The sequence below is a fragment of the Coloeus monedula genome (genome assembly GCF_965178545.1).
Source record: "Coloeus monedula genome assembly, chromosome: 12".
NCBI classification, from domain to species: domain Eukaryota; kingdom Metazoa; phylum Chordata; class Aves; order Passeriformes; family Corvidae; genus Coloeus; species Coloeus monedula.
Window position 1 is genome coordinate 10,303,681 of NC_138792.1, and position 24,770 is coordinate 10,328,450.

Below are 24,770 nucleotides of genomic sequence, written 5' to 3' on the forward strand. Positions count from 1 at the left end.
TGTACGTCAGAAAAGGATTAAAAATAAGCTCTTGGAGTACAGATTATATGTAGCATCATGTAAGATGTGACAGGAGCATTAATGAATCCAACTCTAATGAATAAATTGGGACAGTTTAGCCGCAAATCTGTATTGTTTTCCAATGGATGCTTTATGTGGGGTATTTGTCAACAAGACTTATATGCATAAGTAATTTTTTCAAGTAAGTAAAGTTGTGTTGTTTTACTGTAGAGTCATAAGCTCTGGAAGCAGTAGGTCACTGTTGAACATCTGGACACTGGTACTTGAAGAAACTGGCTTATTAGAAAGTACCAGCAATTTAGTGCAAATACTGAAGACATGGGCTTGTTTATGCCATTGCACTGGCATATGTCCTTCCCTTGCAGACAGGTTGCTTTTCTGCAGTGGCTGGAGAGCAACATAAATGCTAGAAACATTAAGAGATCCTTGGTTTTCTTATGGAGTCAGTGTTTGAAATCCATTCAACAACACAGCTGAGTAGCTTTATTTCATTGCAGCATAATCTTTGATTTTTATATAATGGATGATTTGCAGCCAACACAGCCATCTGTTCTCAGGGAAATTGCGCAAAACAGAAGATGCACTTGCCCTAGTGACAGATCCTGGCCTTGTGTTATCTGTGGTGTGGATCTGATCCAGCTGAGAAGCAAAGCTCCTCTCTTACCGTGCAGCACTTCCCCTCTGCAAAGGCAGGCTTAGACACAGCACATGTGCTGCCCTTCCCACCCACATCAGGTTTCTCGTTTCAGCTTGTGAACCACACTGGAAAGCAAATCAGATCCCATCTAATATCAGTACATGATGCAGTCTCAGTGAGACAGAGGTACAAGAGACCATCCCTTGACAAAACTGGAACACACAGGTCACTCCCAACACCAAAACAAATCTCTTTGCTTCTCAGACTCACTCTTTACCTCAGTTCACCTTCAAACCTGCAGCCTTTTGAGTTTGGACTTCTCAGAAGCAGATGACAGCCAGGAGCTTGCCAGTCATTTTGGAGTTTGCAAAGGCACAGTTACTTTCTAATTAAAGACTGAAGATCCTCTAAGGGAGCCAGTACCAAGGAGTCACGATTTATGAGCTTGCAGTCTGGCAGGGAGTCATGCTCTGAGACTGTCTGCTCCTCCTTTAGCCTTTTTATAACCTCCCGGTTTTCCCCAGCTGACCCATCCAGCCCCCACCAGATGATTTCAGTTCCCCAGGTGACATCTGTCCCACAGCATCTTCAGCCATCTCACATAATGAGGAGATGTAGTCTAGCCCTGTACCTTGAGCACTTAGCAGTGCATGGACACTTTTTGTCCTGGATGGAGGAGGTGACAGGCTGGTGAATACCCTCCTATAGCGGCAGTTCACAGACAGGTGGATACTTTGCATTGGCAGTTTAAATTAGTTTCAACTCCCAACACTGTGCTGATAACCTGAGAGCTGGATGCAGTAGGGAGTGTTACACACTAAAGTTAACTGCTGTGGCTTTTGGATTTTTTATATGATGATATCCTCAGAACATTGTGATCATACCCTCAGACAAGGGTGCCTGACCATCACCTGTGGTGAAGAGGCACCTCAGAAACAGTCGTGGGTAATTTGTCTTGGGAGCCTCCCCCCCCCGGTGTTAACACTGCAAGAGAAAGCATATTATACTCAGTTATGTATGCAACTCAATCCCCAGGGATTTCCAGCTGCCAGGTAAGGATATATTTAGGGGCTTGGGGAGACCATTTCCCCCTTTTCCCAGCCCCATGGGAGATGCATGTTCTGCATCAGGGCTTCCTGGTCCTGTCTCTGCCCCCCAGACTGCTTGATCTCCCTTTCCCCCAGCTGTAACCGTTCCTGTATATTAAAAAAGCCCTTAAATATAAGGAGATGGGGTTGGAAGCTGAGGAAATTCAGTTTGAGGCTATTTTTCTTTTTTAATGACATGTGGGATCCTGAACTGGCCTGCAGACAAGTGTTTTGTAAACTTAGAGTGCATGCAGCCTTCAGTTGTGCTAAATGCTGGGGACAAAAATCAAGAACCATATAAGCCACTGTCCAAACCATCTGTTCAAGTCCTCTGCCTTTCATTTCTGTGTAGCAGAACATAAATTCATTATTAGATTAGCTTGGCTGTGCACAGCAGCTGCTATAATTGCAAAGTTACGCAACTTTAAATGGGAAATTATGAAGTAGTTTAAAGCAAGAAATTGAGCGGTTTTGGTAGAAAGGATTTCACAAGTCTAACATGAACAGAAGTGCTCTTCTAGTTATATTTTCAGGATTTGAGGGAAATAAGATCTTAGAGTTCAAACTTGAATGCAGGAAGAACTGCAGGGGAGCTGTTAGACTGGGGCAGAACAAGGCTGGGCATGAGTTGTGGCATGGCTGTCCCAAAGCTGCTGGTGGGAGACAGCAAACCTTCCATTCCTCAGTTTCCCCACTGAAATACAGAGGATGGTGACCTTTCAGAGCCCTGGCATTTGAGTTCCATCCCTCCTGTGCAGTGCAGTGCTGCAGGAGCTGTTGCAGTTCCAGGAGTGGGAGAACTGCCCCAGCTCTTGCTGGTGACTACAGCTGTCATGAGCCTGGTTCCAGTGCAGGACCATCATTTTGGGCAGCACTGCACTGTGATACATCCTGCAGCACAGCTTCTCCTTCTGCCTGCTGAGCAGAGCCTGGTCTGCACCAATTGTGTGTACAGCCCGTATCAGAACAGGTCTCTTTGGCCTTATGTGGATGCTTCTTCCTTGCTCAGACACTCTCATCATTCAGATAGTACAGCAATTAAAAAATTGTCTCTGCATAAGAATGAAGAAAGTGAAATGAAAATGAAGAAAAATCAATTGCAAGATAAGTTTTTAGAAAAGCTAATCTTGCCCACTTTGTGATAGACACGAAGTTATTGAAGAGCCTTGTTCTATGTAACATTACGTTACAAGCAAAGCCTCTGCTGTTTTGTTTTGTTTCATCCTCACATCTTCCCTCTTTCTTTTTAAGTCAAAGTCTGATAGATGGGTATGAACTTTCCATATACAGTTTGTATAAGCCTCAAATAGTAATGGGTGGGGGAAAAAAGTCATACTTTTTTAAATAGGCCTATTTTTGGAGTCTGAGGAGAAACATTTGAAGCTCATACTTTTTAGTCAAGATAATGCCAGTACTAACACTCTTTTTACCCTTCCCCTTCATGCAGGTATCACTGTAGATAAGCATGGATTTATTTACTTTGTTGATGGTACAATGATACGGAAAATTGATGAGAACGGTGTGATCACAACAATAATAGGTTCAAATGGCCTCACATCAACCCAGCCATTGAGTTGTGACTCTGGGATGGACATCACTCAGGTAAACACCTCTTTTTTATGTGTTGTCACTTTATACACATTGTAGAGACAGATCACTTACTTTCTTGTACCAAGATTGTGTATCAAATATGCTGGATGTGTCAGATAATTCTGAATGGCACAGTGTGGAGTAGCTCTTCCACTCACTCACATGATGATTTTAAGGTGTATACATGTAAAACCACACTTGATTTTTTTTCCCAGGAGATGGCCTGTGAACATATAGAGGGGCTTACATAAAGAATACAATCTACTTTAGAAAGTTGCTTGCTACTCTGAGATAGATGTTCTAAAAAGTTAATTAGAAATTTAAAGTGCTTTCCTTTAGTCCAGCATTCAGGCTGATTTGCTTGAACTAGTAAATGGAAAAAAATAGATATTCTGTTTACATCTAAATCTGTTCTAAGTCACGGAGGAGCATTACAGTAAGTAATTACAGCACAGCAGTATTGTGGTGAAGCTATTGCATTTCAGTTTCTCAAAATGCTTTTCAGTTCTTATGTCAAGAGCATGGTAAAAGAAATAGGAATAAAATAACTTATCACATCTTTAGTTTATGCTAAAAAAGAAATAGACATAATCATGGAGAAACATAAATGGTATTCTTGACTAGTCAGTGAGCCACACTTACAGACAGCACAAGGAAGGACTTGGCCTTTGCCAAGAAATAATTGAATTAATCAGCTTCAAAATGGGAGAAAGCTGTACTTGAAAAAATCTTGAGGAATTCAAGTGATGTACTAAGCTATTATGGACTGTGTAAGCTAATAGCCAGGATCAGGTTAATTTTTCATTTCATTTTCTCCCTGCCCTTTCCTCCATCCTTCACAACTGCAAAATCACAGTTAAAATATAATGCGTAACAATGGTAAAAGCTTGTTTCTTGTTTCTAAGTAGATTTTGAATAACAGCAAATGACTGTGGTCTTGCATTCACATACCTGAAGAGCATGGGATCAATGTTTTGGGTAGTTCTTACCAAATTTCACAGGGTCAAATGAAGGGATCTAATGCTGCTGTCACAGCAGCACTTGGGGATTTTATTACTAGAATCAGAGCAGGAAAATGTGTCTGTGTTCCATTTCACATGTCACCAAATCACAGAATTCTTATGGTTGGAAGGGATCTCTGGAGATCACCCAATCCAACCCCCTGCCAAGGCAGGGTCACCTGGGGCGGGTGACACAGGAATGCATCCAGGGGGGTTTGGACATCTCCAGAGAGGGAGACTCCACAACCTCCCTGGGCAGCTGATCCAGTGCTCTGCCACGCTCAACATAAAGAACTTCTTCCTCATGTTGAGGTGAAACTTCTTGTGCTTTCATGTGTTTAGTGTTTCAGTGAACCCTAGGTGTTCACAAATGTGGGGAGGGGAAGCTCAGCCTCCGTGTTCCCAGTTCTAGGACAGACAGGCCTTTGTATTCTCTCAGATCCAGCCAATGTGTAATTATTTCATATAAAGTGGAGCAGGGTCAGCTGACTTAGTTGTGCTAAACCCAATCTTAAATTAGCCTGGTAATTGTTTTAGGATTTTACAGCTTTTGGGCACCTTGGCTCCTGCTCTGGCTCCTCTCCTTGAGGCCAGCCAGTCATGCAGGTGCCGAGCAGGAGCTGACAGCCAGCAGCATTCCCACTCCTCTGCTGCCCACCAGCTGGCAGGAGCAATGCTTCATGGAACCCACAGCTGCCTGGAGTACATTTGCTTGCTTCTTGGATACATCTAACAACTGCCTGGGGCACCCATAACCAGATTAGGTATCTCTGAGGTCAGGGAATGGTGCCAAGTGCAGCGTCTGCTCCCTGCCTTCTCCTTCTAGGTCTGCACTCTCAGACTGTGCTTTATTTGCCTAATGTAATATGTGCTGTGTATTTGTGTTCAAATTTTTGCTGATTTTGCTCAGTAAGAAAATGTCTGACGAAATCTCAAATAGTGAGTTTTAATAGTTTTCATTTCCTTTCAAAAAATGCAACTACCCGTTAGCAAATAAGTCTCAGCAGGGGGTCTGGAAAATATAGAAAACAAATTATTTATTTATTAAATTAAAACTAAATTTTAAAAGTAAACATTTTGGGCTGAAATCAAATGTGCTAAAATTGTAAAGTACATTTAAATAGTCCTAAAATCCTAGTTCTTCATAGGCTGGCTACTTGCCAGAAACAGGTTTCATTTACCTCACCATACAACATAGTTCCAATGCCATGGAGAATGGGCTTCTGCAAAGTCCTAAGTAAGAAAAAAGATGTCATAGAGCAAATCATTCTTCATTCATCTGGGGGAGGGTCTCCTTTTCATAGAAGCAGGAATAAACACTTTTTTTTTCCATGAATACTCCAGGTGCTTCCATGCTGCAGCACCTACAGGAAAATATTCCTGCACATTTCTCAAAATTTTTTTATTTTGTCAGCATTCTGGGAAACTGAGATATGGTCTTACCCCATAAATTGAGATAATCTTCAATTGAATTGTGAATTCATAACAGTAAATATTAAAAAAGAAAACCATAATAAATTATGGCATATAAGCATGTCCCCTAAAATGTGGCCAGTCTCATTTTCTAAGGATAGCAATACTATATAATTTTCTGTATAATTTTTCACTGGTAAGAGAAGTCATATTGTGGACACTCTGCAACGTAGAGCCTTTGGAAGCATTTCTTGTTTTGAGGATTTGTTTTGTGGGAGTTTAAGTAAGCCTCTTTATTGAAATTTTTCACAAAATCCACACCTTTGAGGTTTTTCACATACACAGTAAATCACAGACATGAAATAAATGCTGAGAATGCATGTTATGAAAAGTAACTGTATCAAATTCTCTCAATCTACTTCTTCCAAAATTGTTGCTGATAACCAGAAAACCCTAAGAAATAATCACATCCCCTTGAAGTCAAGCGTGTTAATCTGGAATTATATCGATGAAAATAAGGGAATGATATTTTCACTTAGAAGCAAGAGTATATCCTTGCAAGACCTGCTGAGTTTATTCCAGAATGACATAAACATAAATGAAAAATGAATTTGGCCCATCTCCACTTAAATTAGTTTTTGGCTAAGTTACAAATGGCATTTAAATCAAGAGAATGTGGGTTGCTCACAAATTATGTTTTTAGAGAAACTTATGAAATAGGTTAATAAAATCATTTCTCAAAGCTAAATATGTTCTGACAGTAAAATCAACAACTTGCCTAAAATCAGTATTTCTTAATTTCCTGAAGTACAAAAATGTACTCTTGGAATAAATACATAGAGTAACTGTCCATTGCAAACGCCACCATAAATGACACGCTTTCACTTTAAGGCATTCACTTTAATAAATGAGTTGATTATGAAAAGGTTTAATCATTTATTCCAATATCAGTTTTCATGGTATTATTCTTAGTAATCATTATGTGTTTGTTATTTACCACCTTCTCCTTCTTAAGCATAATATTCTGCATTCATAACCAGGGGAGGGAAGGACAGCTGGGGCTGAAAGAATTTTATGTTGTGGCAAATAAATGACCAAGCTCTGACAAATTACTGTGATGTCATACTTCACTGGGGGGATGTTAATCTGAATTTAGAAGGAAAGGGATACTCAGCTGAAGTGTTTATATGGCACACCAGCATTCTCAGTACCGTTTCAGCCTGTACAGAACTTGGATGACTTTTCTTCTCTGCACAGATCATTTGTGTTCTTCGATCGCAGTGTTCTTGGATTAGTTAACAGAAAGATAAAAGCTAAAGAAAATGGCTGTTCAGAGCTATGCATGTGAATATCTGTGTGTATATGCTCAACACTCGCTCTTGATGCCAGGGCCTCAGCAGACAACTACATGGTCATGAACCAGAACAGGAGTGCCAAGGGAAGGGACTGGGATGGAGAGAGAAAGAAAGAGATGGGATTGTTATTCTGTTTCACTGCCGGATGGCTTTGGGCTGGATCCTCGTCTAGACCAGAGGCCTCTCTAGATTGCTTTTTATCTCACATGTACCCACTCTCTTCATGTTTGCACTTTAGCCTGGTTATTGATAGCAAATGAGGGCACCTTGTGTGGGTATGTGTCTGTCTGTCTGTCTGTCTGTCAGTATTTTCCTCACAGTAAATTAAAAGCTTGGCCCAGTTTCAAACAAATTTGTAGAGAAACACCCACCTTCACAGCAATTAAATTCCTACATGTTCCATAAAAAATATTAATCCAGTTGGAGGACAGAGACCTAAAGTGCCCTTTCAAAAGGAAATATTGCAGCATAAGTTTTCTTTTATTAAACTCCAGAGATTCCACTCAGGATGTAATAAATGCCCCATTCACAGGAAAACTTCATTTCACACTTGGATCTTATTAAACTCCCAAGTCAGTCAGCCATGCGACAGAAGTCCTTAGGAAACCAGACTTCATCAGATCCAGTGTTCTTGGAAGTTATATTGACGTTGTGGGAGTTTTTGTGCAAAAGTAAAAACACTACAGCTCATCTTGAGTGATAAGCTTTGCTGTTCTGCCTCCATTGCTACAGTGAAAGCTGAGGAGAGAATTAGCAGATATTTCTACCATCTTGCAATTTCATCCTGTATCTTTCCTCCCATGAGAAATATGTGGGCTGAATTTCCACTGCTCCAAACCACAAGTCATTTATGTCTGTGTGAGTGGCTGCAGGTATTATCTGGGAGCTGTTTAAACCAATCTGAAGCACACTCACTGCAAATACAGAGACCAAACATTTGCAAGTCAACATAAAATGAATCCCAAGAGCTTTTTCTTCGCTTGTAACCATGGCCTTGTTCTCATGCTTATGTCAGTCCCACTAGGCATGAGTCTGTGCCAAAGCAATAGCTCCAACCTGATTGATGGTGTTAATAACTGTCACTGCTGTGTTCCAAAATGAAAGGTCTGGTTTGAAGACTTTTTCTTGACATTTGCACTTCATCAGCCTTTGTTCAGCAGTTCTCCATGTGAGGGAACCATCTATATTGTGTTGCCTCACATAAACTTCAGTGACACTGCAAAATGTTTTGCTCCCTTACAAAAATGTGACAGTGTTACTTACATAGGCAATTTGCTTGCACAGGTCACATTAAAAGGCAGATTTCTAGAGCAGCGTTTAAAGGCGACCCATGCGTGGCAGGAATGTCATGTCCTGGACAGCCTGCTTTGAATGATGGAGGAGAGGGGAGAGGGCAATAAGTAATGTTGTTGATGACCTACTTGAAATAGTGAAGTGAGAGACAGACTGCTGGGAAGCAGAAGTAAAGATGAGCAGAATTGCTTGAAAATATATTATAATCTCAAAAATGCAAACGCTGACATTGCTCCCGCAGTCATAAGTGCTTCAGGCGCTCCCCAGCAGCATCTGCACAGGCACAATATGCTTCAGTGGCATTGTGGAAGCCTTTTGAGCAGAACAAAAAGCTCCCAGGACATGGTGACCTCGCTTGAAAGCAGCAATGAGGGTCTGCTCATTGGAGCACGCACAGCCTGAACAGAACTTTCACTGGCTACGTTTGGAGGAAGGAAAGAAAAATGTGAAAGACAAAATATGATCTGATGACCAGGTGAGTACAGGGGGAGTGAGCTGCCAGCACAAAACCAAATGGATTCTAGGCTGAGGTATTTTTAAGCCAGGTTGAGAGTAGAATATTGGAGAGCAACTGCAGAATTACGTGGGGCTGATTAATTCATTAGTATTGCAGGTCAGAATACACACTATTCCTTTAGATGTTTCTCTTAGTACCTGACATTATAAACTGCATTCTTGTAAAAGCAGAAGGAACAAAAGGCATATTTTAAAACTAGATGCATAATATTCTAATTGTGCCATCAGAAAGGAACAGCTTTGTTTTCACTGTAGCAAAGTATTGCAAAACTACTCCTGCTCTTCCTTTCCTTTTAGTCCTCTCCGTGTGTCTTCTGATACATTCTTCTAGCTGTGTGTAATTAATGCAGCATAAATATTCCAAATTGCTGAAGTGCGTTTTTCAGTGATTTGCAGAAACACATCTTATATGTATTTGTGAAATTGCTGAACAAAAGCACACAAAGCAGAAATAACAATTTACAGACCCTTTTCTTTTATTCATGGTCTTCCCTTACAGAAGACTTTCAGAGCTTTTTTCTTTTTAGAAAAGAACTTTATTATTTTTTCTGGGTCTTGCTGGATGAAGGAGCCCACAAAAGCTGTTACTTTTTTTCCAAAATAAAGTTATCTTGTTCTCTGGTTCTTTTACTCTGCTGCTTAATTTCATATTCTTTCTTCTCTGGCTTTGCTGGAGTACCAGAAAAGATAACTAGAGTAGAAGTCGTGGCCCCAGCAAAGTCAGCAACTGTTTTGCCACTGACTTCAGTGGAGCCAGGACTTCACCAAGCTTAATTGAAAGGGTAGGTGTAGCAAGGATTGATTGGAGAGTGTGTAGCAAGGAGCAACTTTTATCTCCCAAGAAAGTATGTGCTTCTGAAAAATAGACCAGAACAGGTCTTCACTGAGGCATTTTCAAACCTTTTCAAAAATGAGTAGCACTTAATTTCAATTAATTGTTACTCTTCAGAAACCGTAAGTCTATACAAAATCATTCCAGCCATAATGGCATATGCAAGAACAAGCAGTCACTAGCACCCATACTTCGAAGCAAAACCAAGCTGAAAGCCTTTTAAAAAAAAAGGATTTCCGGTATAAGGGAAAATAATCTTTTCCTTGGGTAGAGGAGCAGCTAAGTAGCTGCTCTTCAATAGGAGCTGAGAGGAAAGACTCATAGGATTGGGGCCTCAGGTGAAAAATATTTGAGAGCTCATAAATCAAACTCGTAGGTGTATAATTTGATTTTTTGAATATTAAACAGAAAGCAGGCTGGTTTCATCAGAGTTAATTTATATTCCAATCAAATTATTCTATCACTGAATTCAAAATATTAGTCATAGATGCAAGATAGCTTCCGATGAAGTCACACTGCAATTTCTACTTTAAAGCCTAAATATTCTGTTTGTGTTGGGCACCTGCAAAACAGCAATTTATTTCAATTATCTGCCATAAATAATCCATTATGGCTGAGTAAAAGACTATGTACATTTTAATGAACTCTTCCAGCGATTGCATCCTTTCCTTTGATTGTTGAGGCAGTGCTAGACACTTGATGGGGAAGTGAAGGAGACCTCTGCTCATGACTTTCCTCTTTCTTCTTGCTACATAGTGACAGGTTTTAATTCTTTTTCCACAAATTTGTTTCTAATTAGCAATTGCAAGAAGGAAAAACCTTCTGCAAGAATTGGATGGCTGCAGCTCAGCCCTGAGCCCAGGTGCTCTCAGGTGCATCCTTCCAACTAGAGGAAACCTCCACACTCATTAAATGCTGCCTGCACACACACAAAGCCCTTGCACGTAACCACCCACCAATTCCAGCTCATCCAAGCTGCCTTGCCACCCCCAGACTTCCTACAGCTCACCCACCACCCATGGCACACTGCCCAGCTCCACAAATTCCTGAGCTTCTCTTAGCTGTCTGGGGAATGGGTTCCCAGATGAGAAGCCTGTCTTATTTTGGGCTCTCCTGTCAGTCTTTCATGAGCAACCAACTTCTCTCAATGTTCCACCTTTTATTCCATATGTGCAAGTAGCCTTTGATTATCTCTCTTATCTAAAAATGGTTTCAGTACGATGAAGTCAAGTGGGTCAGTTATTTTTGGCAGAGGCCATGCCTTCTGTGTTGAATTGCGCTGCTGAAAATGCTCAGTACAGCTTTACCAGACTGGTGGGAGCTGCAGCATGCTGAGATCTATTGGTTACTGCATCTGACTTTTTTCATCTGTTGCAGAGACATAATGGTCAAAATGTAAGCATGAAGGAGATACTGATACCTAATCTATTGTCTATATCTGCATCTACCACTGTGTCTGTATACATATAGGTGTATGTGGCTTCTCCATACACTGCAGAGCATCATCATCAGACAGTGAATGATGGTCCCTGCCACCCTGGACTCCAAGGCCCAAGACAGTCTACTGAGAAGAGAATGTGGGTGTTGAAAGGAACATGCAGAGCCAAGCCAAGCAGGCAATGCCCCTCCTTTTGTTTTAATTCAGTGGTTCATCCACATCCACTAGCTAGGTTTGCCTGTGATTTAAGAAACAGCTATTTTGATGGCGGCAACTCCTACATTAGCCATGTTTTTCAGATTTGTCAGGACTAGAAGTGTGTGAATGTTGCTTTCCTCCTCTCATCAAGCAGCCCTTCACATATTTATGGGCTAAAGGACCTCCCACAGGTGTAACAGGTTTTTTGTGTTATTAAGTGAATAACAATAATAACTGAGCTCTATGTGGAGCTGTCTTTACTGCCTCTATTCCAAGCCTTTCAGATTGCACACTGTATTCTGGTTTGGCCATTTGGAAATGTTGCACAGCTTTTTTTTTTAGGGAGGGGGCCAGGGAACAACAACCAAATGGGTTGTCAGAAGTCTGGAGTTTGAGTACAGGGCAGGTTTGAGGGCAGCAGGCACCAGAGGTGGTCTGTCCTGCAGAGATGTCACACACTGCAGGGATAGAAATTTTTGCATTGGTTTGGTCAGAGCAAGTACCATGGCAGGAGCTGCAGCCTGGGCAGTGACAGCTAAGGAAGCCTGATTTCTCCTCTCCATGATACCATGTTTGCTCCAGCATGTTTTCTACCATTGGTTTTGCCAAGGGAAAAAATAATAAAAAGACACTGTGTCAGTGGAGGAAAAAAATTGGAAATGTCAAGACAGAAGTGGGTTGGACCCATTTGTAGTGTACCACACAGAGGGTGTGCTTAGGGCTGTGCATTATGGGGTTCAGGTCACAGAGAGCTGCAAACAGAATGACAGAGAGCACCATTTTATATAGTATGTTACTCTGACAATAACACATTTACAAACAATTAAAAATGTCTTGAAGGACATTCAGCTTTTACAAACTGGGCCTCATCTCTTGCTGATAGCTTCCTTTGGGATGAGTATGGCTTGCAAAATGATACACTGCCTTGGAGAATAAATTTATGAAGTTTAGCAATGTAGGTCACATTGCAGGAATCATAAATGTCTGAACATCACTCAATGGCCATTCAATCAACTGCTCAAAGCAAAGTGGGAAACTGAACAGCATGTAGTTGTCTCTGGTGAGAACCAGAGAAAGTCATGATATGATGTAAAACCCTTTAGGTCCTCCATCCATATGTATTTCTTTTTTCTTCCTTTTTGCTTGCCACTTCAGAATTAAAATTCTTTGGCCATATCAACAGTGACAATAAAACCAATGTGATTTTTGCTATTGTTGCCATGAGCTACAATAAGTCTGTTGGGTGGCTTATGAAAGCTGTGCCAAAAATTTAGGGAATCAGAAGAGTTCAAATGGTTTAAACTTGTATAAGTAGTTTAGTCCTAAGGAATTAATTTCATTGTGAAATTATTTTTGTATGCTTTCAGACAGCCAGAAGGATTTATGCTATTTGCTTCTTTTTTTTGTATTTGCTTTGAAGGAGTAAGGAACAGGTTTTAAAAGGACATTTCTAGACCTAGTATTTGCTAGGGATTCCTTTAGCCTTCTGGGTCTAGAAGCTGCTAGAAGCCTGAGATCCAGATATTTAGGACTTCGCTAGAAATATCAAGGGTCTTTCTGAAGGCATCTAGGATTTTTTCTAGATCTACTGCTTTTGGAGCAGGGGAATCTGTGGCTTCTGGAGCATGGCTAGAGAGCCACTGGATCTTTCTCCTTGGATAGTTTGGAAGCCTTTTAGAGCTTTTTCTTAGACCCTAGCTAGCATTTCTGTGGAGCCCTTGGAGCCTTTCTAGGCCTGGAGCCATTCTATGCCTTTCTAGATCTAGAGCTCAGCTACTGAAATCAGAAACTATTTATTGATCTGATTAGGAACATGTTGCAGAACAAATTTCAGGTGCACTTTTAAAATCTCTTTTTCAGAGCCTTTTTGGAAGGCAGAAAATTCAATGCCTCTCCTTCTATGTCTAAGTTTATCCATCCCAGGCTTGAGGTATGTTATTGAGTCAAGTGGTAGTTCTTTAATTTTGCTTAAAAAAACATTAGTCCTAAATGTTATCCTTGTAAGCTGTTCTGGCACAGTCTGACAATGCATATCCAAATATGCAGCACAGCAGTCACCAAAGCCCTGAGCTGACAGAAGTTTAAAGCAGAGTGCCTGCTTGCAGTCTCAGACTAAAGTCAAATGTTCTCCAGTGCATTTTCTTGTATTTAATCAACATAAATGCTCACACAGAAGGATTGCTGCACAGAATGCAGTTGTCTTGTTTGTTCTGCAAAATGCAAGGTGCCTGATTTTTTTCTGTTAGCTGTTTGAGGTCTTACAGCAGTATGTGTTTGCTTTCCGTGCAGCACCACAGCTGGTTCAATTGCATTCATTTTCCTCAGTTGAAAGATCTATTGTGTAAATACTTGTGAAAGATCAGTTGCAGAAAATCCTCTTGTGATAACAATTGATCTTGGTGCTAATTTCTGTAAAAGTAAGGACTCATATTACTTCTGTTGCTTTTTCTGCCTACCATTTTTATATGTGTGAGAAAAAAAATATATGAAGATAATCATGAAACTTTTCTGTAGCTGTTTTGCTTTAACTCTCTGTTACAATTTAGTCAAGAATTAGTTCACTCTTACAGTGGGTTTTAAAAAGCTATTACTACTGAATCACATAACATTGGAGGAATTTGCCATAGAAGATGCCCTGCCATAAACATGAACTGCAGAATAGCTATTTTGCCCGTCCTATTTTCTTTCCCTTGCAGAAGTCATATTTGTGAGTTTAATGGTGTAACTCTTACCAGAGAAGTGAATTCGTATTTTCTTGTGAAAGCTGTGGAGCTGGCATTTGTTCTGATCCTTGTGGGAAGGTGTTTCACAGCCCTGATCTGGCTGAGGAGCAGTGTTAGCTCCCACATCTCAACTGGAAGCCTCCTGGCAGCAGCTCCTCGTCCTTCACTTCCCCCAATCCCACTTTCTGCCCATCCCTGGAGTTAAAGGAGCTCTGCCCTGAGGAGCAGAGTTGTTGTCACGGGTCAAGATGCTGCAGAGACAGGCCGTTTCCTGGGCACAAATCTGCAGGAAGTTTTAATTTCAAGAATTTAATTTAAATTTTCATTTTGAGTTTGACTCATAATTCAGGGCAGAGTCTGAGGTTTTGGGTGATATATTCACAGTGGTTGGTGTTGCTGAAAGGCAGGTGGTTTGCCTTTTTCAGTTTTGGAAATTTAATTTTATGTATTCTTTCATCCTCTCAGTTTTCAGGCCAGATGCTTTTATGAACCTCAGCAGTTCTTGGAAACAAAAGACACCATAACATGCTAGCTCCAGCCCCTCACTGTTCTTAAACAGCTCTTAATTACTGTCTCAATTAAAGCTTTTCAAGATACTCCTTTCACCTTATCTGCATTGGCAGCTCACTGGCTTTCTGTATCCAGAACTTCTGAGCCCAAAATGGAAAGATGAAGCCAAAACTTAAGATTTATGCAACCCCGCTTCTGTACCATCTTGTCTGACAAGCCCCAGGACCTGGAACTGCGAGTTACAAAGTGAGGCAGAATGGAGCCAGTCCTGTTATTAGCTGGATTTCCACCTGGTCCCATTCCCTCCTTTTGGCTGTGAAAATTACCTGCAGCAGTATGTTTGGAGGACATCTATTCCGACTCCAACACTGGAGGAATGTTTGGGTTAGATTCAAATTCATGGTCTATTTTGAGATATTTTAATTGAAGAGTCTAAGATTCCTCCTCTCAGAGGTACCAGTCTGCTCTAAATATTTTATAAATTCCTTTTGGGCACTTAACAAAGTGTTTCTTTCATAGCCTGTGTAAACCATGGGTACCATGTTTAAACAGACTTAAATGGCTTAGCAATCTAGGTCCCATTGATTTTCATAGTCAGTGTGCTTATGTGATGCTGGATAATATTCCCTCTATTGTTAAATAAAGACGATTTGAAAACCATCCCCGTAGAAATCAACTTTTCTTATCAGTTTAGTAGACCCCAGATATGGTCTTTGAAGTTGTGAAGCAGTAAAAAATAATAAGAAATTATGAAACAAGAAGAGAACTGGGAAATGAGAGCACAGCAAGTCTTGTGGGAAGTGAAGCAAAGACAAGCAGTGAAAACTGTTGAAGTGGTGCCTTTCCTTCGTGCTCCTGCAGCGGGCCCCTCATCAGCTGGAAATAATTGACAGCAAAAGCAGGTTGGCAGAGAGACTGTCTGAGCCAAGAGCCTGGAGAACTGGTGGCCTCAGACCTCTGAGCTGCATCTGTAAATGCACCACAGCTGCTTTCCCAGCCCAGGGTAGAAAACAGCAGCCATTAGGCTGTAAAACTCATTTATTTGGGTTTTTTGCTGGGGATAAATGAGTGCAGAGAGTAACATTTGTGAAGTCTAGGGAGGGGACTGCTAGAGCTGAACTGTAAAATTCTGGGTTTTATACTATGCAGTATCAGAAGCAGGAGAAACAAAGGCTCCTCCAGCATGGGATGAGGCTGTAATCCCACCATAGGGAAGGGTTCCCCAGTGTCAAACCACAGGGACTGAATTGTGTCTCTGTATGCCATTAAGAAAGGAGCAAAGCTGATGAGGGGAGCTGACAGTGTCAGTGTCAACAAAAGGAAGAGCCCAGAGTGAGAGCAAACAGACAGAAAATGATGAAAAAATATCTGTGATTGTCAACAGGAAAAAAACAGAAATATATGTAGTGAGACATCCTGTAAAGAGTTCAGGGAAGCAGAACCAGTCTCCTTCAGCCTTGTAAACTAATGGCCTGCCTGTGTGAGTCTCTCCTTGGAGCCATTTCTCTTCCAGGAGGAAGCAGAAAGAAGGGTTTAGGCAGGAAGAGGGAAAAATGCTGTTTAGAAGGACGTTGTGGTGAGTAAAAGGGTTTGGTCTGGAAACAGTATCTGAAGTGAGTATAAATAGGACCCATGGGAATGGTATGAAGCTGTGGGAGGCTTAGGTTGGGTATTAGGAAAAGGTTCTTCACCCAGACAGTGGTCAGGCACTGGAACAGAAAGTGTTCATAGCACCGAGACTGAGAGAGTTCAAGGAGCATTTGGATAATGCCCTCAGGCACATGGTGTGATTTTTGGGGCTGTGCTGTGCAAGGTCAGAAGTTGGACTCGATGATACATGCAGGTCCTTTTCTCTCAGGATATTCTATGACTCTTGAGATAAATAAGAGGAAATTTTAAAAAGTAAGTTAGTAGCAAAAGAGAAATACAGAAAAGGCTATGAGCAGGTCTGCAAGTGCATGTCATAGAGCTGAAGAAAGGCAGAGGTAGCATTGACAGAAGTGCTTGAAGCTGAGCAGCACAGATAGGAAGTAATCCATCAGTCAGGACTATCAGAAAAATTTTGGCATAAATTTCATGCTACTACGTGAAATTGAATCAAAATAAACAAGCAATGCATGGCAAGAAATCAAAGCAATGGTGAAGCCTTTCTAGGGATTTGTGCAGCTTTTTTTAATCCATGATAAATGAAACTTATCCCAGTGAAATTTACCCCCACAACCAAACAGTTAAGCTCTTGAAACTGGCATTTGCAGACAAGGATAAATTTTTCACTCTTTACTTGTCTTACTTTGATATGAACGGTATAAATTGTTTTATATGATTTGTTGAAAACAGTACCAAAAATGGCACAGCCATCAAATGTCATGCAAAATGTGCAGAAAGTTTTACCCATATGGTCAAAACCAACAGTGAAGCAGTGTTCTGCACAAACTAACCTGTGGATGTGTGTACATCTTCAGGCACATATGGTTAAGTATATGAGTGTGGACTGTCCTAGCAGTGCCTCTGGGCAAAAAGCTCATGGTATTTTAGTTGTTAAGCTTTGCTGTGGGAAAATGGAGTGGGTTTGTGTGGCAAGGTTTTAGTAGCAGGGGGGCTTCAGGGGTGACTTTTGTGAGAAGCCCCCATGTCCAGTGGATCTAAGGCCAGCTGGCACCAAGATGGACCCAACACTGGCCAAAGCATCAGCAGCAGTGGTAACACCTCTGGGATAATGTGTCTAAGAAGGAGAAAAAAACCTCCTCAAGAGAAAGGAGTGAGAATATGTGAGAGCAGCAGCTCTGCTGACACCCAGGTCAATGAAGAAGGAGGAGGAGATGCTCCAGGTGCCAGAGCAGAGATTCACTTGCAGCCTGTGTTGCAGCCCTTGGTGAGATCTCCCAGTGAAAATTCTTTTAACTGAAGCCACCTTAGTGCACTTCGTGTTTTCCAGAACACTTGACATGAAAAAATGTATTAGAAAGCCAAACCGGTGGGCGTTAATTTTGCACTTCTCAAACCAGAGATGGATTATTAGATATAGCTGGAGTCTTTATGTTGATAGTTAAATGCTGAATTCCCAGAAAAGCTGGCATGTTAATACTTACATGCAAAAAGTCTCATTGCTCAAGGGTTCACTTGTTTTGTCAATGATTTCCATTGCATATACTCAGTCTCCCATGAACCAAACCAGAACTGTCACCTGAAAATTTTAGTCTGTGAAGAGTAAACAAACCCCGGCTGGTTGTTTATAATAGGATAATCAGCAGTGCCATTTCTGGTCACTGCTCAAAAAAAAAAAAAAAGAAAGAAAAGCCCCATTAAATATAAGAAAAAAGATGCTTGAAATTGGCCCAATTTTGAGTTAGAAAAAACATATACATATATGGAAAAGGACTTTTTTTACAGGGACTTGTGAAGGACTGCTTCAAATTAAAAGGTATATTAACTGATTTAATATTCTAACTCTAACTGAGGTTTTGTCTGGAAAAACTTTAGTAGGCACAGTGGTATCAGATGAAAATCGAGGTGCTTCTCTGTAATATGTTTATTGCCTTCGAAGGAACACAACTGATGGTTTGGTCACAGAAGCTGCCAGAGGGCAGCTTGCTTTAACGAGAAGTAAACAACCAGTGACTTTTCAAGGTAACAGTGAACCTGAGGGTGCAGTTACACTTCAGCTTAAGCTGATTTAGGTGATTAGTTTTTCGCCGGCAAACTGTCCTGAACCTGCTCTCCGTAGGAACACATAAACTGGCCTTGCTGCTGGGGACTGCGCTGGGAGAAGGGATGGACTGGGGCAGCAGCAGTCCCATCTTACACCAGTTTAAGATGTCATGAAGGTTAATCCTGACAGGAACAGTGCATATTTTTTCTAAATCTGTGAAATTCTTGTTCAGATTAGGAATGCTCAGTGATTTGTGTTATTGTGTATGTTTGATTTTAGTTGGACTATTTTACCTTTTTTCCCCTCCAATTTCACCAGCATAAGCTTGCAGTGCGCAGCAGCTGGTTTTTATGCTGCAATCTCCAGACAGGTGTATGCTACCTTTAATATTTCAGATGAGATTAAACCATGGATACATCCATGACTGCTTTAAACTACAGAAGGGGAAGCTGTAGGAATAACATTCAGTTAGCTTTGCAGAGCAGAGAGCTGGGCAGCAGTTCTGGTGTAGTAACAAAAATTGTTTGGATGTTTCCAACTAAAATTTTATTTACTTTTACCTCACTGCAGCTAGTTTTACAGATGTGAGCAGTACAAAAGCAAATATGCTTGCAGTTAACAGCTGTTAAGCTTTAGGCATGTTGCTTCAAGTGAAATGTGCAGCTGCATAAGAGTTTCTTCTATCTCAGTAAATCAAATCAGCCTCAAATAAACGAGAGAAAAAGTTGCTTAGGCCCAAACCAGTCCCTGTTTATCTGTAGGACACCAGACATACCTTCTCAGTAGGAGGATTTCACATTATTTGCTTGGCAAAGGCAGTGCAGCTAGTCCGCAAAGGAAAACCAGCTATCAAGACATGGCAGGTGCTAGGCAAGGTCATTATGGTAAAATATATAGCTTTCTCCCAGATTTTTAATTGTGAATAGTCTAGTTACAGTTAATCAAAGATTATTTTTACATCAATGCCATCTGTGGAGACCGTTAAAGTTGAAGGTGTCTGTTTGCCATTAAAACTAATCCATCTACTTTGGTAGAACAATCAATTATTCTGCATTAAAAGGTGCATTGCAAATATGGTTTTTTTCCAAGTTTCCTGGAGAAAGCCTTGTAGAGATTTTTCTGTTAACTTAAGAGTTTTATTTGGTGTCCCACTGAACTCTCAGCTGAACCAAGAGCTAACAGTGGTGTGCAAACCAGCTTCAGAGCAGTGGGTGGAACTCAGGCAGTCACAGGTGCACAGAAATCAGCACTGTTATGGGAGGAATGTGTTTCCAACTGTTTCACCACATTTATCATCATTTGGAAGGACTCGACCACCTGGTTCAGAAGAAATCTTGAGCCCAGCAGCATTAGTCTTAATGCCAGTTATGATGCTGTCTGGTCAAATGGACTGGGCACAAGGAGGAATTGGATTGCTCCGTGAGCCTTCGTAATTGTGTGGTAACCATGCAGGATGAGACACGGCAGCCACAGTGCCCTCACATTATTAAAACATCAGTTACCAAACCAGCAAAGTACTTCTGGAAATGAGATTATTCAGGAAATACTGCTGCTTGAGAAAGGGAGAGACTTGGCCTCGAGCCTGGTTCCCGAGCTGACCCCAGGCAAGCAGGTGGCTAGCGATGGCCACACACTTCACCATATGGTATTTCTCAGTGCTGAGCATTGTGTTAGCATCAGCAGTCTCTACATTCATAGTGCTTTTAATTAGCACAGTGGAAAAATGAGCAAAACCAGCATCAAAATCAGTAAGTGAAATAGTAAAAGCTTCTGTGACATGTAAAGCATATAAAATCTTATATAGGCTGGTAATTATTGTCTTCTGACGATTGAAATATTTACACCAGAAAAATTCCACTCAGGTAAAAGCAGCCATCTCTTAATGAAGGATAACAAGTAAAGCATCCTGAGACAGACAAAAATGTGATCTCTTGCAATCTCAGGGGCTCAGTTGTTTTCTGACCTTTCCAGAGACAAGCTGGAGTCCAAATCCTCCACTGGCCATGAGCTGGGGAGAGGGACCAGCCTGCTCTGTTGTTACCCAGTTCAGCAATCCTGCGCTGCCCATTGAGCTTTCTCAGCAAAAGGAGTTTGAAGCTCTGGCCAGCACATGCTGCAATCAGCAGCCTGTGTACTGGTTGACTTTCAGGTTGACAGGCAGCCCCAGTTTTAATTTGAAGCATGTTTAATTCCTCCAGATCACAGTGCAACAGGTATCAGATGAGTGAGGTAATTTTTCGTCTATTTCCTCCAGCTTGGTTTGAAATTTTGTTTGGTTGACGCTCTCACCTGCATGGAGAAAGGCAAAGAGCTACCCTTAAATATGACAAATTTACTTAATCCGTGACTGAAATAATGAATTCACAAAGCAAAATCATTATAAATAATTAGGCTTGGCTACTGTATCATACAAAGTATGATATATTGGTGTATTATTTTGTTAAAAAGCATTAACAAGCTTATATTTCTTGTGGCATATAGGTCTTATTAACATTTCTTGCTTAGTAAATAAATAGTGGAAATGTGTCCTACTTTTCTACTATGTCATTTTCCTTTTGTGCTAACAGGCAATTAAAGTGTTACGACATTGACAACCTCTCACTGTTTTCCACTCTGCCAGCATTGACTGCAACCTTGAAACAATAACATTTAGACGTAGAAAATTTTCTGGCTGATGTTGCATGACATAAAGTGTGTGTTTTATTTGCATGACTGCATAGGTATAATAAAGTTCCCGCTTTAATGGACTTGTGCAAATACCTCTCAGAGGGTGCTAAATTACTTTTCAAATCAAATTTTGTTCCACACTGGAGTGGGACCTCAGAAAAGAGTATGCTTGTTGAAACTTGTTCCAAACCTAATTAAAGGTACTAGAGAAGCAGTGCTGAGAGAATCTGCCAGGTGTCTTGATGATGTGATCAGAGATGGTTTAATAAAACTGCCACACTGCCCTAATGAGTCTTTTTCCCTTTTTTTCCCTGCCTTCCCCTTAATGGTTTTTCCAGGTGCGGTTAGAGTGGCCAACAGACCTCACAGTGAACCCTCTGGACAATTCACTGTATGTCCTGGACAACAACATTGTCCTGCAGATCTCCGAGAACAGGCGTGTGCGGATTATTGCGGGGCGCCCCATTCACTGCCAGGTGCCTGGCATCGACCACTTCCTGGTGAGCAAGGTGGCCATCCATTCCACGCTGGAGTCAGCCAGGGCCATCGCCGTGTCCCACAGTGGAATCCTCTACATCGCAGAGACGGATGAAAGGAAAATCAACCGTATCCAGCAGGTCACAACCAATGGCGAAATCTCTATCATTGCTGGAGCCCCATCAGATTGTGACTGCAAGATTGATCCTAATTGTGATTGTTTTTCAGGTAAGGAGATGCTTGTTATTTTCTGTTGTCTGTTGAGATCCTCTGACACAGCTGCAGATCAGCAAAGTGACAAGGGGAAGGAGAGACAAGCAATGATTCAGTTTCCTTGGGAAGCCCAAAACCTTATCAGCAGATCTTTGTGAATTTAATCCATTGACTTCAGACGTATGAGTCTTCTGTTGCCACTGGAGGAAATCCAGGATGGTCCTAGCTTTTTGTCTTTTGATCCAGAGATTACACACTCTTCACAATTAGTTCCAAGTCTGTCTTGCTGTGGCAGCTGCATTTGCCCCTGTTGAAGATGGTACCAAATTATACCTAAGTACTACTAGATCAGGCAGCCCTTCTCAGCAAGAAGAGTACCAAAGGGTTTCATATCAAGTGCAAAACACCAGCTTATGCCTTCTCATCACTTGTGTCACACTGCACCACCAGGAAAATGGTGCAGACCTATACTGTGCAGAATTTCTTCTTCTTTGTGTGTTTTAAACTGGAACAGCCAGTGCCAGGCCTGCAGTGCATTGCTGGACATTCTCAGCAGCACAGCCTCTCTCCCCTGCATGCACCAAAACAAAGTGTGGCTACTTTATTTCATTGAAACATAATGGGACAAAGGGCAGCGTTCCCATACAGAGGCATGCAATATGTTGCCATCTTGTCATCTCTAAGAACCGCCATGTTCAGCTCCGTAATAATGTCATCATAATTCTTAAGCCTCTCATTTCAAGTAAAAGGTTAATTACTGACAAGAAAACGTTAAGTACGTCAAGAACAGAGAGGAAAAAATGCAAATGGTCTTCCAGAGAAGGTGGGTTGCTGACCCAGCATTGTAGTGATAATCAAAGCCTCCTGTGCATTGCCAAGTGCTGCCAGTTCTAGTGGTGGCTGCAGGAGACCACTGAGAACAGAATCATGGACAGGGTTCCTATTAAGGAAAACTACTCTCAGTGCTGAAAAATGAAAAAACTGTGGCAAATCTAATGATTGTGCCATCCTGGTCTGGTGAAAGGCAGAATCAGCTTGGCAGAAAGATCCACTAATTTTTCCATTTCCAAGGAAGGTATGTATGATCAAACACTCCAGCAATTTCATGTCTCAGTCAGGAGGAGGACAGCAATACACACAGTAATGTGGTTTTCCCTAAGAGTGAGGTTTAATCTGCTTTCTTGCTAGTTACAGAAAATCCTGCTCATGTAAACTCATTTTGATAGACACATACAGCCCATGATAATCCAAAAATCCTCCTGAAACCTTAAATGACACAAACCAAGTAAATTGTCAAGAGATATTGAAAGAGATTGTTTCTCAAGGCACTTTTTGGCTACTGTTCTTATTTTGTTTTCCTGTAGTGTTGAGTTTTTAATAAGTATAAACTAATCTTCCTTCAGTGTCATTTTAGCTGAATTCCTGGGTTTTATTTTCTTTTTGTTTTATTTACAACAAAATTCTACTTTAACTACGTGCCAACAGACAGTAAGTAGGGAATGAAACTTCAGGTATCATGGTCTTTTCTTTCACAGCTTTGCATTAGAGCTTTCCTGAACAGCAGGGTTTGGGACTCAGCAAAAATACTGTGAATTAGATAATTTATATTCCTGTTTGTCTTCACTGAGACTAATTTAGAATTGCACCAACCTAAGATAATAGGGATTTAATTAGTTGGAAGAGGATATTGCTTTATTGACCTGTAAATGATACTGAGGAGAAGCAGTATGTCAGGCTTAGGGGATCAGCTTAAACAAGGACATTAGAGATTGCTAAAATTACCATTTCTCCTCCAGGTGATGGTGGATATGCCAAAGATGCAAAGCTGAAAGCACCTTCTTCCCTAGCAGTGTCTCCCGATGACACGCTGTACGTGGCAGACCTGGGCAACGTGCGGATCCGCGCCGTGAGCCGGAACAGGGCTCACCTCAGCGACACCAACCTGTACGAGATCGCCTCGCCCGCCGACCAGGAGCTCTACCAGTTCACCATCAACGGCACCCACCTGCACACGCTCAACCTCATCACCAGGGACTACATCTACAACTTCTCCTACAGCGGGGAGGGGGATGTTGGCACCATCACCAGCAGCAACGGGAACTCGGTTCACATCCGCAGGGACACCAGTGGGCTGCCCCTGTGGGTCGTGGTGCCGGGGGGCCAGGTCTACTGGCTCACCATAAGCAGCAATGGGGTTCTGAAAAGGGTGTATGCCCAAGGCTACAACCTGGCCCTGATGACATATCCTGGAAACACAGGGCTTTTAGCAACCAAGAGCGATGAAAACGGATGGACAACTGTGTATGAGTAAGTCCACAACATTAATTGCCTGGTGCAAGGAACCCTATTTTAAATGAACACTAAATCTTTTTTAGACAGTTCTAGTCATTTAAAAAGACACCCTGCTACTAACACTGTGTGAGACAGGACAAGCAGTGCTGTTGCACAAACTTTTAAAATGAAGCACTACCATTTCTTAGGTGCCTAAACCTGTCATATGTAAAAGGTCTGTGCACAGTACCTGTTAAGTAAAGCAGAAATTACCTGAAATCATACTTCATTTGCACTTTCTTATTGTGAATCTGTTTCTCTAAATGAAAATATGAGATTTTTTTTTTTTTGTAACTTAAGTGGTACAGGCAAGTTGTGATATGAATCAGGAATATGCAAAATTCCTGAGGAAGGCATAAAGGGGAAAATTAGCATACTCATCAGAGAAGGGAGTGTTGCAGAGGAAATTGAGAATCTCAGTGGAAGGAATATTCAAAGACAAGAGTGAGTTTGTCTCTATCAGCAGGGGAAGAAGGTAGTAGCAATAGGATATGTAATAGTAGCAAAAGGATATGTAATAGCAAAAGGCTGTATATAAAGGGAGTAAGAAAGGCATTATAAACAAGACCATTGAGAGAACTTCTAAAAAGCGAGACAAGACACTTAAAGATGGGGTCAGAACATCCCAATCTGCTCCCAGAGAAGGAACAACCCAAGAAAGTTCATTTTTGATTTATAAAGAGGTGTGATGGATCAGGATTTCTCATTATTTATAATTAATTGTCATAATCCCTGTTTGAGCATGCAACAAGTGCTGGATGGAAATCGTGTTAACATTGCAGTCCTAATTTGGAGTCTTTAAGGAGGATAATTGTGCC

General features: G+C 41.3%; 1 protein-coding gene across 2 annotated transcripts in view; it reads left to right on the forward strand.

The window, feature by feature from the left end:
- Positions 1–24,770, forward strand: part of TENM1 (teneurin transmembrane protein 1) — a gene marked incomplete at both ends in the record, with an annotated part of 234,187 nt that overhangs the window by 186,398 nt on the left and 23,019 nt on the right. For both annotated transcript variants that reach the window (XM_082289581.1, XM_082289582.1), the window contains 3 exons: positions 3,194–3,348; positions 21,270–21,636; positions 23,418–23,928. In XM_082289581.1, coding sequence (XP_082145707.1) covers positions 3,194–3,348; positions 21,270–21,636; positions 23,418–23,928 — 1,033 coding nt within the window. The remainder of the gene's footprint in view (positions 1–3,193; positions 3,349–21,269; positions 21,637–23,417; positions 23,929–24,770) is intronic.